Raw genomic sequence first — 18,511 nt, forward strand, 5'->3', positions numbered from 1 at the left:
TTCACATGAGGTGGCCAAAGTATTGGAGTTTCAGCTTTAGCATCAGTCCTTCCAATGAACATAAACAATATTGGAGTGTCATAGAAGAAGTCTGAGTTTTTCTAATTTTATCTGTACAGATAGTGTGTTTTAATGTTGTGAAATGTCATTTTTTAAAAATAAGAAGATGGTTATTGTATACACAGTATGTTATCAGATGCAGCCAGATGGTCTATCCTCAGTGTATGGAGTGAGTGGTCATTCCCATGTTACTCCCTTTGGGCAGAGAAAGAGACCTGAGCCTCAGGGCACTAGGAAGGGAGCCCTTGTGGAACTCTCTACCTTAACCACAAAGCTACTCAGAGATGTCCAGGAGGTAGCTTCTAGGCAGGGGCTCAGAGATTCTGCTTGTCCATGAGAAGAAACCTCCTGGAACCTAAGCACTTCTGATGCTTGGTTAGACTCTCAAGTTACCAAGGCTCCACAGCAAATTGGCGGCTCTAGGGACTGAGGTGCTCAGAAAACATTCCCTGTCACTGTAATGTGCTTTCATTCCTCCCTCACCTTCCTGCACTGAGTCAGGCTTCCCCTTGGAGAGATTCTGTGTGCTTAGAGACCTCAAACTCCATTACCATGGCCTTCCTGGTAATGTTGCTAAGGAGACTGGCCCAAGTATCAGTACCAGGTGTTGGGCCCAGCTAACTACGTCTTCCCAGAAGCCACCACGTTACTGCGTCTTCCCAGAAGCCGCCGCGCGAGTCCGCGGAGATAAAAAGGCGGGAGTGAGGGAGGCCGCTCCAGGCCAGGGTGGGGGTTGGCGCTGTAGGCCTTTTGGTTTTTCTCACTTTTTCCGTTCCTCTCTGGCTGCCTCGCAGGCCTGGACTCTGGTTCCATAGGACTGTAGCTCGGTTCCGCAGAAAGACGACGAGACAGGCCGTCCAGGGCTAAGAGGCCTCTGGGGCCTGGCAGTGGGGTGGCAATGTGGTCACTAGGGGTCTATACCCGCAAAAAGCAGGCCGGCGGTAGGCTCAACCTAACCCCAACGCCAGGTGTAGGTGCCCGGGCCAAGGCGGAGGCCCCGTCACGGCCCGGCCGAAAGCTCTTAGCCGACTGTAAGCTCCGCGGGGCTGGCTCATGGCGCAGGATGCGGGGTGGGCAAGAGCCAAGGGCGGGGGCGGTTGGGCCTCAGCCCCAAGGCTCCCCAAGGCCTGCAGGCAGGCCTCTGGGGCTTTTATCCTGAAACGTGTCACCCTATCTGTAGGCCTGAAAAGAAATGGCAAAACGCGTGGTTTGCAGAAAATCGCGGAAAAATCTGAGCGGAGTGGTCAGGGAGGTGTCAGCTCTCGGCCACCGAGGTGTGTATACACAAGTAACAGCCCCATGCCTCTGGCCACCTCAAAATTTCAGTCCTGATTTGATCCTAATAACCTCTCATTCTAAGAGTCAATGAGGGAGAAGAGTCAGTGAAGGAAATGTGTTCTGATTTGGCTCTTCTCAGAACACAGAACCGGGAATCTGACTTAGGAAAGAGAGATATTTTGTTTTAAAGAGGGAAATTTGGCCAAGTTGCCTAAAGGCAAGTGAGATATAATCTCCAGGAAAGCCTTCCCGGGGTATTGGGTGTTGATACAATTCACTTCTTGTGGCTAATGATGACCCCCATAGAGCCTTTCAGATTCTAAACAGTGTGAACAGTGACCAGGAGTGTGGAGAGCCAAGTCCAGACACTACAAACTAATTGTGTTGTTTGTTTGTTAGCACTAAATTAAGAGTTACAGGAGAGAAAAGCCTGCCTGAAAATAGCACTAGTGAAGAGACCCAGGATGAGAAGATTGCTCTATTGAGTGTACGTATGTTTCTCCTCTGGTCCTTAGATAAACTTAGTGTAGAGACTAGTGATACCTAATGTACCTCTGAAAGAAAGTATAATATGATCTTTGTTCAATAGAGACTACATAACTTTCCAGTGTTTTTATACATACTGATTCTGTGGCTTTAGATAGGGCCTTTTTCTGATTCTGGTAGACTCATAGCCATGCATTTTTATTTTTCTTTCCTTTGTCAAAGATTTAAGAAATATTCATTACTGGCTAATTTTCTGTGTGACAGATATAAAGTGCTTCTTGGATGGAGGAGCCTGGTAGGCTGCAGTCCATGGGGTCGCTAAGAGTCAGACATGACTGAGCGACTTCACTTTCACTTTTCACTTTCCTGCATTGGAGAAGGAAATGGCAACCCACTCCAGTGTTCTTGCCTGGAGAATCCCAGGGACGGGGGAGCCTGGTGGGCTGCCGTCTATGGGGTCGCACAGAGTCAGACATGACTGAAGCGACTTAGCAGCAGTAGCAGCAGTAATTCTGCTGTTTGGTAGCACACATTTTAAAGCCATTTTCATTTGACTTACATTAACAGTTAGAAACAGAGGATTCATTATCATTAGAATATTATACAACTTCCTGATCTAATGTACTTAATATGGATTCTGTAAATATTTTACAGATGTATAGCAGTAGTTTGGGCTTCCCTGGTGGTTCATATGGTAAAGAATCTGCCTGTAATGCAGGAGACCTGGGTTTGATCCCTGGGTGGGGAAGATCCCCTGGAGAAGGAAATGTCTACCCACTCTAGTGTTCTTGCCTGGAGCAGTAGTTTGGAGAAACTCAGATTTTAAAAATTGCTTGTGACTCATATGACGTTGGAGAAGGCAATGGCAACCCACTCCAGTACTCTGAAGAACAATTGAAGTAACTTAGCAGCAGTAGCAGCAGCATATGATATTAGCATTAAATTTGATAGTCACAATCCAGCATTTTAGCTTGCATATTTCTCTGGCATGTTTTTTTTGGGAAGGGCAACTTTGACAAAATGCATTTCCCCAGATTTTAACGGTGTTAAGTATGGGGTTGCACAGAGTCGGACCTGACTGAAGCGACTTAGCAGCAACAGCAGCATTGATGCAGAACACAGAGACAGCCAACCTCACTTGTGCTGTGATAAAAGTCATCATGGAGAAGGCAATGGCAACCCACTCCAGTATTCTTGCCTGGAGAATCCCAGGATCGGCAGAGCCTGGTGGGCTGCCGTCTATGGGGTCGCACAGAGTCGGACACAACTGAAGCAACTTAGCAGCAGGCATACTGTAATTTCTATAACTATTTTTTGTGGTTGAGAGGTTGAGATTGTTTCCAAGGTTTTGCTGTTTTAGATATCAGTAGATATCCTACCACAGAAATTGTTTTTATATACCTCAAATTGTTATCCTAAGATAAATATGTTGTAATGGGTCAAGGGTTGGATTATGTTTAAACTTTTTATTTTATTTATTTCATTCTGTCCAGTTGGCACCATCTTATCTGAAACTTAAAAATATATATAGATGTAGATATATAGATATATTTGATAAATGAAAAATAGCATGTTGTTTACTTTCCATTTCTTTGAATGCTAGTAAAGTTGATACTTTTTCTCATTTTATTGGTCATTTGTGTAACTTTTTGAAATACTTATTTGTTATATATTGAAGATAGTTGTACTTTACACACACATGTAACAAATATTTCCACATTTGTTTGTTTGCCTTTTATTTTACTTTTGGTATTTTAGACTTATTTATCAATCATTTTATTTATTTTGCTTTTGTATTTAGAGGGGAAAAAATTCCTTCTTGCCTAGGGGATCAGAAAAATATTCATCTTTATCTTCTTGTTGCTGGTTTATCAGGGACTTCCCTTCCCTGGTAGCTCAGCTGGTAAAGAATCTGCCTGCAATGCAGGGAACCCCAGTTGGATTTCTGGGTCAGGAAGATCACTGGAGAAGGGCTAGGCTGCCCACTTCAGTGTTCTTGAGCTTCCCTGGTGTTTCAGACAGTAAAGAATCCTCCTGCAATGTGGGAGACCTGGGTTCTATCCCTGGGTTGGGAAGATCCCCTGAAGGGAAAGTCTACCCACTCCAGTATTCTGGTCTGGAGGATTCCATGGACTGAATAAGTCCATGGGGTCACAAAGAGTTGGACATGACTGAGTGACTTTGATTTTCATAACTGAGTGACTTTCATTTTCACTTTGCTGGTTTATCCCACAATAGTTACTGACTAGTATATTTTTGACACCCTGGATATGTCCACAGTATTATATTTTAAGATTTAATATTATATATCAGATTACATTTATATCAATAAGCTGAAAACTGTTTTAAATATGAAAGTGATACACAAAGTTAACATTAGTTTTGCATTTTTTAAATAACCAAATCAATGTTTTTATAATATAAAAATATTCCATCTCATGATTTGTGCTATATGTTTAATTCTTATTTCACATAGGAGTCAGTGACAGATGATCTCCATGCTGACAGTAGTTCATCAAATAGTAAACAAGTAACAGGTAAGACTGGCAATGTGAACTCCTTCAACTTACTTTCTTACAAACATAAACATCCATTTGTATCTGTCTTATCTTCCCATCTCAGTAGAAAAGATGTCTTTCTCCTGGTCCTTCTGCCTGTGCTCTGGACTTCATCCTCAAAGCCTTCAAACACAATTGTGATAAGTGTTACAAAAGTGAGGTAGACTTGACTGTAACGGAATTTAGTTGAAGAGATTAGGGAAGGCTTTCACGAGGGAGTGGTAATTTACTTGAGATCTGAAGAAAAGTAGAGCTTAACTTAACAGAAAGATGAATGAAGAGAAATCCAGGCAGAGGGAACAGAGGAGGAAATGTGATAATAAGATAAGGTTGGACAGACAAGACCTTCCATAGCCCTGTAGGCCATGCCAAAGATATTTATCTTCGGAGCAGCAGGAAGCTGCTGAAGTCTTTTAAATAGGGAATAATATGATCATATTTGTTACTGTATGCGAAGAAGCAGGAGTGTATGTAAATAGGCCTCCTTTGGGAGGCTGCTGCAATAGTAAAGGGGAGGAATGATGGCACTTTATACCAACAGATGACACTGGAAATGGAAAGAAGTGGATATATGTATGGTTATTGTAGGAAATGAAATTGACAGAATTTACAGATGCAGTTTGAAGATGGAGGTGTCAAAGGTGACACGTGTTTCTGGTCTGCATAACTGAGTGTAAGGTGGTGCTGCCATTCACTGAAAAAAATCTTGTTTGAGGGAAGAATCATAAATTCTCTCTTTAATATATTAAGTAATGGGTGCCTTTAAGATGACTAGTAATTCAAATAGGGAGTTGAATATGGAGGGCTGCTGATAAAAATTTGGTGTAATTGAACTTATTTTTGAAAACAAAAAAGGATGTCATTACTACACCAGAAAGCCTGAGGAATTCTTAAAGACAGATGAGATCAGACTGATACATATATGAAGAGCAGAGAAAAACCACTGAAGAGGTAAGAGTAGCTCTGGAGATACACTTAACTCAAAACACTTGGTCAATAAATGTGAAACACTATAATAGATGGGACCCTGAAGGAGTTGTCAAAATGACGGATTAAGCACTATATTTAGGCAGTGTATGACCTGGCCTCCTACTCATCCCCTTCTTATATTGGAAACAGTGACAACTTAGTGCTTGCTGCCAGGTCAGAACCCTAGGAACTACTGCCTAGCAAAGTGAATTAAGACTTCATTTTGGCTCCTTAGGATCAATGTTGAAGCTGGAGAGAGAACCAGAAGAGTCTGAAGTAACTCCAGATTGCCATACGGATAGCAAAGGGGCAGAAAAATTAAAAAATATAGATTATGCTATATTTGTTAATCCCAGGGAAAAGATACATAATGGCTCTCTGAAGTGGGAATTCTGATATCAGAGACTTCCACTGTGGATACTAACCAAATAGGGCAGTGCCCCCATGTAACCTAGGGCTTTCCAGGTGGCTCAGTGGTAAAGAACCTGCCAGCCAACTCAGGAGATGTGGGTTCATTCCCTCAGTCGAGAAGATCCCCTGGAGGAGGAAATGGCAACCTACTCCAGTATTCTTGTCTAGAAAATCCAATGAACAGAGGAGCCTGGTGGGCTACAATCTATAGGGTCACGAAGAGTCAGACACAGCTTAGCAACTGAGCTTGCAGGCACTCCCATGTAGCCTACAATGCCCAGAAAATACAGGAGAACATCCCCACTCAGAACATAAGTCCCCAGAATGTCGCATCACTCTTCTAAAATCTCCAGAGGTAGGTTGTTTTTTTGGAATTTATATTCTCTGCCATATAAACAGAAATTCTCAAATAGACATATGAACAGACTATCAAAAACAGTCAAATCTTTGGAGAATACCAATGCCATGGAAGAGAGATCACAAATACACCAAACAAAAGAATCAAAACCTGAAGGGATGATAGGAAACTTTAAGTAACTCTTTAGAGACAAGAGGTAATTAAATCCATAATGTAATAGGCTGCTATAAAAAATTATAGTTCCAGGAAACTAAAAATATAAAATTTTAAAACAATAAATCAACCTAATATTGGGATGTATTCAGCTGAAATTCAAATTAGCTAGATAGAAAATACAGGAATTTTCTAAAAATATAGTGTAAAAGAACATGGAAAGTGCTTCAGTTCAGTTCAGTTGCTCAGTCCTGTCCGATTCTTTGCGACCCCATGAATCGCAGCATGCCAGGCCTCCCTGTCCATCACCATCTCCCGGAGTTCACTCAAACTCACATCCATCGAGTCGGTGATGCCATCCAGCCATTTCATCCTCTGTTGTCCCCTTCTTCTCCTGCCCCCAATCCCTCCCAGCATCAGAGTCTTTTCCAATGAGTCAGCTCTTTACATGAGGTGGCCAAAGTACTGGACTTTCAGCTTTAGCATCATTCCTTCCAATGAACACCCAGGACTGATCTCCTTTAGGATGGACTTGTTGGATCTCCTTGCAGTCCAAGGGACTCTCAAGAGTCTTCTCCAACATCACAGTTCAAAAGCATCAGTTCTTTGGTGCTCAGCTTTCTTCACAGTCCAACTCTCGCATCCATACATGACCACAGGAAAAACCATAGCCTTGACCAGACGGACCTTTGTTGGCAAAGTAATGTCTCTGCTTTTGAATATGCTATCTAGGTTGGTCATAACTTTCCTTCCAAGGAGTAAGTGTCTTTTAATTTCATGGCTGCAGTCACCATCTGCAGTGATTTTGGAGCCCCAAAAGATAAAGTCTGACACTGTTTCCACAGTTTCCCCATCTATTTTACATGAAGTGATGGGACCAGATACCATGATCTTCGTTTTCTGAATGTTGAGCTTTAAGCCAACTTTTTCACTCTCCTCTTTCACTTTCATCAAGAGGCTCTTTAGTTCCTCTTCACTTTCTGCCATAAGGGTGGTGTCATCTGCATATCTGAGGTGATTGATATTTCTCCTGGCAATCTTGATTCCAGCTTGTGCTTCTTCCAGCCCAGCGTTTCTCATGATCTACTCTGCATAGAAGTTAAATAAGCAGGGTGACAATATACAGCCTTGATGTACTCCTTTTCCTATTTGGAACCAGTCTGTTGTTCCATATCCAGTTCTAACTGTTGCTTCCTGACCTGCATATAGGTTTCTCAAGAGGCAGGTCAGGTGGTCTGGTATTCCCATCTCTTTCAGAATTTTCCACAGGTTATTGTGATCCACGCAGTCAAAGGCTTTGGCATAATCAATAAAGCAGAAATAGATGTTTTTCTGGAACTCTCTTGCTTTTTTGATGATCCAGAGGATGTTGGCAATTTGATCTCTGGTTCCTCTGCCTTTTCTAAAACCAGCTTGAACATCTGGAAGTTTCCAGTTCACATATTGCTGAAGCCTGGCTTGGAGAATTTTGAACATTCCTTTACTAACATGTGAGATGAGTGCAATTGTGCAGTAGTTTGAGCATTCTTTGACATTGCCTTTCTTTGGGATTGGAATAAAAACTGACCTTTTCCAGTGCTGTGGCCACTGCTGAGTTTTCCAAATTTGCTGGCATATTGAGTGCAGCACTTCACAGCATCATCTTTCAGGATTTGAAATAGCTCAACTGGAATTCCATCACCTCCACCAGCTTTGTTCGTAGTGATGCTTTCCAAGACCCACTTAACTTCACATTCCAGGATGTCTGGCTCTAGGTGAGTGATCACACCATCGTGATTATCTTGGTTTTGAAGATCTTTTTTGTACAGTTCTTCTGTGTATTCTTGCCACCTCTTCTTAATATATTCTGCTTCTGTTAGGTCCATATCATTTCTGTCCTTTATTGAGCCCATCTTTGCATGAAATGTTCCCTTGGTATCTCTGATTTTCTTGAAGAGGTCTCTAGGCTTTCCCATTCTGTTGTTTTCCTCTATTTCTTTGCATTGATCGCTGAGGAAGGCTTTCTCATCTCTTCTTGCTATTCTTTGGAACTCTGCATTCAGATGCTTATATCTTTCCTTTTCTCCTTTGCTTTTCACTTCTCTTCTTTTCACAGCTATTTGTAAGGCCTCCCCAGACAGCCATTTTGCTTTTTTGCATTTCTTTTCCATGGGGATGGTTTTAATCCCTGTCTCCTGCACAGTGTCATGAACCTCAAGTCCATAGTTCATCAGGCACTCTATTTATCAGATCTAGACAAATGCTTTTCCCTCCTTCTTCCTTCTTTGCCTAGTTAACTTCCGCTACTTCTTCAAATACAGATTCAGGTGCCATCTCTTTTGGAAGCCTCTCCTGACTGCTCTTCTCTCTTTCTAGATGAGTTGTTCTCCCCTGGTAGTTCCATGGCACTGTCATAGGACTCAGAACAACAGTATAATATTTGTTCCTCTAGGCCCTAAAGCTGTTAATAATAAGCACTGCCTTTTATCTTCCTATTCCATGCTTGAGACATAATATAATTTTAAGTGTTTGTTGAATGAGTTTTCTACTCTATTTAAAGGAAATAAACAATTTTATCATAATCAATATTTTAAGAAATTATAGTTTAAATATATGATAAATGTCCTTGGTTACTAGCTTTATCAAGTTGATGTGTGAAAGGTATGAGAAATTAGAAGATAGACTGTCTCTAATTAACAAACTAACTGCATCTGAGTTTGTTTGATATTTGATTGATATTTGAGACATAGAATACTTTATACTACAATAAAATATAAATGGTTAGGTTTTGAGCAACCCACAGAATTCTATTTAACATATAATTGTTTTAATTCTGTCTTGGAATCTAGAAGTTTTGCAACATGATTAAAATTAACTCAGGATTTCATATTTAATATGAAGGATTGAACAGATTTATTTATTCCTTCTGAAAACACTAAAATATCAATAAAGGCATAAAAAAGGCATGAGGCCATAATGTAGAGAAAAAGAGAAGAAACCTTGGCTGACAAGAGATAATCAACAAAAGTTTGGAATTTGCAATATAAATGAATTAAGTTTAATAGTCCTAATGATTAAAAAAGGCTGAAACTAGGACAAACCACGAAGTGAAATGACGCAGGCTGAAGGTTCAGAAATTAGAGACATCACATATTCCACATATTTGTGAAGGAATAGGTAGAGATAATGTTGAAAATAGGATTTTTGGAAATCTTTAAAAGTAGCAGTTAGATACTATGATCCCTCCCCCAGGACGATGTAGCCAGGCAGCTACTCTTATTCCCACCATGGCTGTCCAGAGACATTGAAGCAAAGGGATCCTCAGTACTGCTGAGAGCAGGGGTGCTATACTGAAAACTAGCAGTGAGAGGTGGGAGGAGGAGGGAAGGGAATTAAGTAAAGTCTGTTTACTTACCTCAGACTCATTACACTCAGGAAAATACACCCTAGTTAAAAGCCTGGAGAGTTCCTCTCTTGGAAACTTCTCTGACCAGGAGAAGACCTATATTCTGGCAGTAATGACCTTGCTCCTATCCAAGTACACTTCAGTAAAGCCCATACTGCTTCCTAAACCTCACTTATGAATCCAGTTTCCAGCAGCTCTTTAGTGCCTCATTCTTAAACATTCAAGAATTACCAGACATTTAAGGAATTATACAAATTTAATATGTATAAAATAAAAGTTAGATACCAAATAAAAAGAAACTTGAAGAACACAGACAATGCAAGAAAAAAACCTTTTAAGTCATATTTTCATTATTATTCTCAGTGTGATGAAGAAACATGTCCATGAAATGAGTGTAGGCTACAAAAAAGCATTCAGGGAACAAAAAGAAAACTTAAAAATATGAAATCAGGAATAAAACATTCTATGAAGGATTGGGTGATCAATTTAAGGAAAAACTCCAAAATTTGTACAGATGTTAAAGAGAAGATAAAAGAAATAGTGGTGACACAACTCTGTGAGTAAACTAAAACCCACAAAATTGTATCCTTTAAAACATTGGGATTTATGGAATATGAATTGTATTTCAATAAAGCTGGTTTATAATTTTTATAAATTTTTATAAAAATTTTTATAATTTTAAAAAGAGAAATTATAACCTGAGCCCAGGCATTCTAATATCTGAAAAACAGTAGTTCCAGATATTATAAAGTAAACTGGATGGAATTATTAACCACATGAAACTAGAAATTTTTTAGAATTAAAAATGATGATGAGTGTACATATTTTTCATTTTAATTTTTTAATATAAATTTATATATTTTAATTGGAGGCTAATACTTTACAATATTGTATTGGTTTTGCCATACATTGACATGAATCCACCATGGGTATACATGTGTTCCCCATCCTGAACCCATCTCCCTCCCCATCCCATCCCTCTGGGTCATCCCAGTGCACCAGCCCTGAGCATCCTGTATCATGCATCGAACCTGGACTGGTGATTCGTTTCACATATGATAATATACATGTTTCAATGCCATTCTCCCAAATCATCCCATCCTTGCCCTCTCCCAGAGTCCAAAAGACTGTTCTATACACCTGTGTCTCATTTGCAGTCTCGCATACAGCATTATCATTACCATCTTTCTAAATTCCACATATATGCGTTATTATACTGTATTGGTGTTTTTCTTTCTGGCTTACTTAACTCTACATAATAGGCTACAGTTTTATCCACCTCATTAGAACTGATTCAAATGTATTCTTTTTAATGGCTGAGTAATACTCCATTCTGTATATGTACCACACCTTTCTTATCCATTCATCTGCTGATGGACATCTAGGTTGCTTCCATGTCCTGGCTATTATAAACAGTGCTGCAATGAACATTGTGTCTGTTTCAAATCTGGTTTCCTTCGTGTGTATGCCTAGCAGTGAGATTGCTGGGTCGTATGCCAGTTAAGGAATCTCCACACTGTTCTCCATAGTGGCTGTACTAGTTTGCATTCCCACCAGCAGTGTAAGAGGCTTCCCTTTTCTCCATACCCTCTCCAGCATTTATTGCTTGTAGACTTTTGGCTAGCAGCCATTCTGACTGACGTGAAATGATACCTCATTGTGGTTTTGATTTGCATTTCTCTGATAATGAGTGATGTTGAGCATCTTTTCATGTGTTTGTTCAGTTCAGTTCAGTCACTCAGTCGTGTCCGACTCTTTGCGACCCCATGAATCGCAGCATGCCAGGCCTCCGTGTCCATCACCATCTCCCGGAGTTCACTCAGACTCATGTCCATCGAGTCTGTGATGCCATCCAGCCATCCCATCCTCGGTTGTCCCCTTCTCCTCCTGCCCCCAATCCCTCCCAGCATCAGAGTCTTTTCCAATGAGTCAGCTCTTCACATGACGTGGCCAAAGTACTGGAGTTTCAGCTTCAGCATCATTCCTTCTAAAGAAATCCCAGGGCTGATCTCCTTCAGAATGGACTGGTTGGATCTCCTTGCAGTCCAAGGGACTCTCAAGAGTCTTCTCCAACACCACACTTCAAAAGCATCAATTCTTCAGCGCTCAGCCTTCTTCACAGTCCAACTCTCACATCCATACATGACCACAGGAGAAACCAAAGCCTTGACTAGACGGACCTTAGTCAGCAAAGTAATGTCTCTGCTTTTGAATATGCTATCTAGGTTGGTCATAACTTTTCTTCCAAGGAGTAAGCGTCTTTTAATTTCACGGCTGCAGTCACCATCTGCGGTGATTTTGGAGCCCAAAAAAATAAAGTCTGACACTGTTTCCACTGTTTCCCCGTCTATTTCCCATGAAGTGATGGGACCGGATGCCATGATCTTCGTTTCCTGAATGTTCATGTGTTTGTTAGACATCTATATGTCTTCTTTGGAGAAATGTCTGTTTAGTTCTTTGGCCCACTTTTTGATTGGGTCTTTTATTTTTCTGGAATTGAGCTGCAGGAGTTGCTTGTATATTTTTGAGATTAATTCTTTTTTTTTTTTTTTTAGTTTTTTATTTTTTTTATTTTAAAATCTTTAATTCTTACATGTGTTCCCAAACATGAAGAGATTAATTCTTTGTCAGTTGCTTCATTTGCTATTATTTTGTCCCATTCTGAAGGCTGTCTTTTCACCTTGCTTATAGTTTCCTTTGTTGTGCAGAAGCTTTTAATTTTAATTAGGTCCCATTTGTTTGTTTTTGCTTTTATTTCCAATATTCTGGGAGGTGGGTCATAGCAGATCCTGCTGTGATTTATGTTGGAGAGTGTTTTGCCTATGTTCTCCTCTAGGAATTTTATAGTTTCTGCTCTTACGTTTAGATCTGGTCTTACATTTAATCCATTTTGAGTTTATTTTTGTGTATGGTGTTAGAAAATGTTCTAGTTTCATTTTCTTACAAGTGGTTGACCAGTTTTCCCAGCACCACTTGTTAAAGAGATTGTCTTTTCTCCATTGTATATTCTTGCCTCCTTTGTCAAAGATAAGGTGTCCATAGGTGCGTGGATTTATCTCTGGGCTTTCTATTTTGTTCCATGGATCTATATTTCTGTCTTTGTGCCAGTACCATACTATCTTGATGACTGTGGCTTTGTAGTAGAGACTGAAGTCAGTCCATTCTTCTTTCTCAAGATTGCTTTGGCTATTCGAGGTTTTTTTGTATTTCCATATAAATTGTGAAATTATTTGTTCTAGCTCTCTGAAAAATACCATTGGTAGCTCGATAGGGATTGCATGGAATCTATAGATTGCTTTGGGGAGTATACTCATTTTCACTATATTGCTTCTTCCGATCCATGAACATGGTATATTTCTCCATCTATTAGTGTCCTCTTTGATTTCTTTCATCAGTGTTTTATAGTTTTCTATATATAGGTCTTTTGTTTCTTTGGGTAGATATATTCCTAAGTATTTTATTCCTTTTGTTGCAATGGTGAATGGAATTTTTTCCTTAATTTCTCTTTCTATTTTCTCATTATTAGTGTATAGGAATGCAAGGGATTTCTGTGTGTTGATTTTATATCCTGCAACTTTACTATATTCATTGATTAGCTCTAGTAATTTTCTGGTGGAGTCTTTAGGGTTTTCTATGTAGAGGATCATGTCATCTGCAAACAGAGTTTTACTTCTTCTTTTCCAATTTGGATTCCTTTTATTTCTTTTTCTGCTCTGATTGCTGTGGCTAAAACTTCCAAAACTATGTTGAATAGTAGTGGTGAGAGTGGGCACCCTTGTCTTGTTCCTGACTTTAGGGGAAATGCTTTCAATTTTTCACCATTGAGGATAATGTTTGCTGTGGATTTGTCATATATAGCTTTTATTATGTTGAGGTATGTTCCTTCTAGTCCTGCTTTCTGGAGAGTTTTTATCATAAATGAATGTTGAATTTTGTCAAAGGCTTTCTGTGCATCTATTGAGATAATCATATGGTTTTTATTTTTCAATTAGTTAATATGGTGTATCACCTTGATTGATTTGCAGATATTGAAGAATCCTTGCATCCCTGGGATAAAGCCCACTTGGTCGTGATGTGTGATCTTTTTAATGTGTTGTTGGATTCTGTTTGCTAGAATTTTGTTAAGGATTTTTGCATCTATGTTCATCAGTGACATTGGTCTGTAGTTTTCTTTTTTTGTGGCATCTTTGTCAGGTTTTGGTATTAGGGTGATGGTGGCCTGATAGAATGAGTTTGGAAGTTTATCTTCCTCTGCAATTTTCTGGAAGAGTTTGAGTAGGAATTTAGCTCTTTCTAAATTTTTGGTAGAATTCAGCTGTGAAGCTGTCTGGCCCTGGGCTTTTGTTTGCTGAAAGATTTCTGTTTACAGTTTCAATTTCCGTGCTTGTGATGGGTCTGCTAAGGTTTTCTGTTTCTTCCTGGTTCAGTTTTGGAAAGTTGTACTTTTCTAGGAATTTGTCCATTTCTTCCAAGTTGTCCATTTTATTGGCCTATAGTTGCTGATAGTAGTCTCTTTGGTCCTTTGTATTTCTGTGTTGTCTGTTGTGATCTCTCCATTTTCATTTCTCATTTTATTGATTTGATTTTTCTCCCTTTGTTTCTTGATGAGTCTGGCTAATGGTTTGTCAATTTTATTTATCTTCTCAAAGAAGCAGCTTTTGGCTTTGTTGATTTTTGCTATGATCTCTTTTGTGTGTTTTGCGTTTATTTCTGCCCTAATTTTTCAGATTTATTTCCTTCTCCTAACCCTGGGGTTTTTCATTTCTTCATTTTTTAGTTGCTTTAGGTGTTAAGTTAGGTTATTTATTTGACTTTTTCTTGTTTCTTGAGGTATGCCTGTATTGCTATGAACCATCCCCTTAACACTGCTTTTACAGTGACCCACAGGTTTTGGGATGTTGTGTTTTCATTTTCATTCATTTCTATGCATATTTTGATTTCCTTTTTGATTTCCTCTGTGATTTGTTGGTTATTCAGCAGTGTGTTGTTCAGCCTTCATGTGTTGGAATTTTTAATAGTTTTTCTCTGGTAATTGAGATCTAATCTTACTGTATTGTGGTCAGAAAAGATGCTTGGAATGATTTCAATTTTTTAAAATTTACCAAGCCTAGATTTATGGCCCAGGATATGATCTATCCTGGAGAAGGTTCCTTGTGTGCTTGAGAAAAAAGTGAAATTTATTGTTTTGGGGTGAAATGTCCTATAGATATCAATTAGGTCTAACTGATCTATTGTATCATTTACAGTTTGTTTCCCTGTTAATTTTCTGTTTAGTTGATCTATCCATAGGTGTGAGTGGGGTATTAAAGTCTCCCACTATTATTGTGTTATTGCTAATTTCCCCTTTCATACTTGTTAGCATTTGTCTTACATATTGCAGGGCTCCTATGTTGGGTGCATATACATTTATAATTGTTATAGCTTCTTCTTGGATTGATCCTTTGATCATTATGTAATGTCCTTTGTCTCTTTTCACAGCCTTTGTTTTAAAGTCTATTTCATCTGATATGAGTATTGCTACTCCTGCTTTCTTTTGGTCTCCATTTGCATGGAATATCTTTTTCCAGCCCTTCACTTTCAGTCTGTATGTGTCCCTTGTCTTGATGTGGGTCTTTGTAGGCAACATATATAGGGGTCTTGTTTTTGTATCCATTCAGCCAATCTTTGTCTTTTGGTTGTGGCATTCAGCCCATTTACATTTAAGGTAATTATTGATAAGTATGATCCCATTGACATTTATTGTTTTGGGTTCGAGTTTATACACCCTTTCTGTGTTTCCTGTCTAGAGAAGATCCTTTAGCATTTGCTGGAGAGCTGGTCTGGTGGTGCTGAATTCTCTCAGCTTTTGCTTGTCTGTAATGCTTTTGATTTCTCCTTCATATTTGAATGAGATCCTTGCTGGGTACAGTAATCTGGGCTGTAGTTATTTTCTTTTATCACTTTAAGTATGTCCTGCCATTCCCTTCTGGACTGGAGAGTTTCTGTTGAAAGATCAGCTGTTATCCTTATGGGAATCCCCTTGTGTGTTATTTGTTGTTTTTCCCTTGCTGCTTTTAATGTTTGTTCTTTGTGTTTGATCTTTGTTCTTTTGATTAATATGTGCCTTGGGGTGTTTTGCCTTGGGTTTATCCTGTTTGGGACTCTCTGGGTTTCTTGGACTTGGGTGATTATTTCCTTCCCCATTTTAGGGAAGTTTTCAACTATATTATCTCCTCAAGTATTTTTTCATGGTCTTTCTTTTGTCTTCTTCTTCTGGGACTCCTATGATTCGAATGTTGGGGCATTTATCATTGTTCCAGAGATGATGTATTAACATTGTCTCAGAGAGTCTCTGAGATTGTCCTCGTTTCTTTTAATTCGTTTTTGTTTTTTCCTCTCTGTTTCATTTATTTCTACCATTCTATCTTCTACCTCACTTATCCTATCTTCTGCCTCCATTATTCTACTGTTGATTCCCTCCAGAGTGTTTTTGGTCTCATTTATTGCATTATTCATTATATATTGACTCTTTTTTAGTTCTTCTAAGCCCTTGTTAAACCTTTCTTGCATCTTCTTGATCCTTGTCTCCAGGCTATTTATCTGTAACTCCATTTTGTTTTCAAGATTTTGGATCATTTTCACTAGCATTATTCAGAATTCTTTATCAGGTAGATTCCCTATCTCTTTCTCTTTTGTTTGGTTTGGTGGGAATTTATCCTGTTGCTTTACCTGCTGGGTATTTCTCTGCCTTTTCATCTTGTTTATATTGCTGTGTTTGGAGTGGCCTTTCTGTATTCTGGCAGTTTGTGGAGTTCTCTTTATTGTGGAGTTTCCTCGCTGTAGAGGTTGGATGGGTGGTTTGTCAAGGTTTCCTGGTTAGGGAAGCTTGTGTCAGTGTTCTGGTGGGTAGAGCTGGGTTTCTTCTCTCTGGAGTGCAATGAAGTGTCCAGTAATGAGTTATGAGATGTCAATGAGTTTGGTGTGCCTTTGGGCAGCCTGTATATTGAAGCTCAGGGCTGTGTTCCTGTGTTGCTGGAGAATTTGTGTGGTATGTCTTGCTCTGGAACTTGTTGGCCCTTGGGTGGTGCTTGGTTTCAGTGTAGGTATGGAGGCGTTTGATGAGCTCCTATTGATTAATGTTCCCTGGAGTCAGGAGTTCTCTGGAGTCAGGAGTTCTCTGATGGTCTCAGGATTTGGACTTAAGCCTCCTGCTTCTGGTTTTCAGTCTTATTCTTACAGTAGCCTCAAGACTTCTCCATCTATACAGCACTGATGATAAAACATCTAGGTTAAAGATGAAAAGTTTCTCCACAGTGAGGGACACCCAGAGAGGTTCACAGAGTTACATGGAGAAGAGAAGAGGGAAGAGGGAGATAGAGGTGACCAAGAGGAGAAGAGGGGGAATCAAAAGAGGGGAGAGCAAGCTAGCCAGTAATCACTTCCTTATGTGCTCTCCACAGTCTGGACAGCTCAGAGATGTTCATGGAGTTATACAGAGAAGAGAAGAGGGAGGAGGGAGACAGAGGTGGCCAGGAGGATAAAGGGGTGAATGAAAAGGAGAGAAACAGATCCAGCCAGTAATCAGTTCCCTATGTGTTCTCCACAGTCTGGAACACACAAAGAGATTAACAGAGTTGGGCAAAGAGAAGGGGGAGGGAGGAGATAGAGATGACCTGGTTGAGAAAAAGGAGAGTCCAAAGGAGGAGAGAGCAGTCAAGCCAGTGATCTCACTCCCAAGTAAAAATGGTACTGAAAATTGGGTTCTTAAAGGTACAAAATTGATAACAAATACCAAAAAGCAAAGCTTAAAAATCTAGAGGAGAGGTTGGATTCTCAAAAATACAATATTTAAGAAAAAAACAAAGTCATAAAAATTATAGTATATATATATATATATGAATTGAGAAGGCATGGCACCCCAATCCAGTACTCTTGCCTGGAAAATCCATGGATGGAGGAACCTGGTAGGCTGCAGTCCATGGGGTCGCTAAGAGTCATACACGACTGAGCGACTTCACTTTCACTTTTCACTTTCATGCATTGGAGAAGGAAATGGCAACCCACTCCAGTGTTCTTGCCTGGAGAATCCCAGGGATGGTGGAGCCTGGTGGGCTGCCATCTATGGGGTTGCACAAAGTTGGACACGAGTGAAGTGACTCGTGCAGCAGCATATATATGAAGTTTGCTTTAAGAAATAGGGTCTTTTTTTTTTGCAAAGTAATAGTAGGTTATAAAAATGAAAATTAAAGGTGTAATAGAGGACTTAAATTTTTTTTAATTAAAAAAATGATAATAGTAAATATATATCTAGGACTTTCTCTGGTGTTGTTGTGGACAGTGTGGGATCAGTTCATTTTCAGATAGTTCCTTGATCCAGCTTATACTTCTCAAGATCTATAGGCTCCTTCCTATGTAGTCAGTGCTAAATACAGGGTTTTAATCTATTGTACCTGTCATATCCAAGGCAGTTCCCTGTTTGTTTTAGCTTCTTCTGTTTGGTGGTTTCTTCAGTGTCTAATTTCTGCCCTGACACAAGGGGGCTGTGGTGGACACTTTTTTAGGCTCACTTTTTCAGTTGTGCTGTGGGGAGGGAAGAACACTGCACACAAATAATACTGGCGTGTGCTCACAGTGACTCGGCCACACTGAGTTTGCCCCCGCTCACGGCGTGTGTGCTTTCCCTGTCTACACTGCTTAGGCTCTATGTTGCCCTGCCGGGAACTGTCTGAGGCCGGCCCTGGGTTGTATGCACTTCCCAGGTCTAAGCCGCTCAGGTTCAGGTACTCGGGAACTCCACAAAGGTGCAGACTCGGTTGGGCCTACATTTTGTGCCCTTCCCAGGTCCAAGCAGCTCAGGTGACCAGGAACTTGGCG

The 18,511-nt window shown here is 39.9% G+C and overlaps 1 protein-coding gene across 1 annotated transcript in view; it reads left to right on the top strand.

The window, feature by feature from the left end:
- The first annotated feature begins 958 nt into the window (after window positions 1-958).
- Window positions 959-18,511, top strand: part of MEIKIN (meiotic kinetochore factor) — a 147,479-nt gene continuing 129,926 nt past the window's right edge. The window contains exons 1-4 of the mRNA XM_068981024.1: window positions 959-1,070; window positions 1,241-1,334; window positions 1,738-1,825; window positions 4,301-4,361. Of these exons, the coding sequence (XP_068837125.1) occupies window positions 959-1,070; window positions 1,241-1,334; window positions 1,738-1,825; window positions 4,301-4,361 (355 nt within the window). The remainder of the gene's footprint in view (window positions 1,071-1,240; window positions 1,335-1,737; window positions 1,826-4,300; window positions 4,362-18,511) is intronic.

This window comes from Capricornis sumatraensis, chromosome 9, assembly GCF_032405125.1.
Source record: "Capricornis sumatraensis isolate serow.1 chromosome 9, serow.2, whole genome shotgun sequence".
Classification (NCBI taxonomy): Eukaryota; Metazoa; Chordata; class Mammalia; order Artiodactyla; family Bovidae; genus Capricornis; species Capricornis sumatraensis.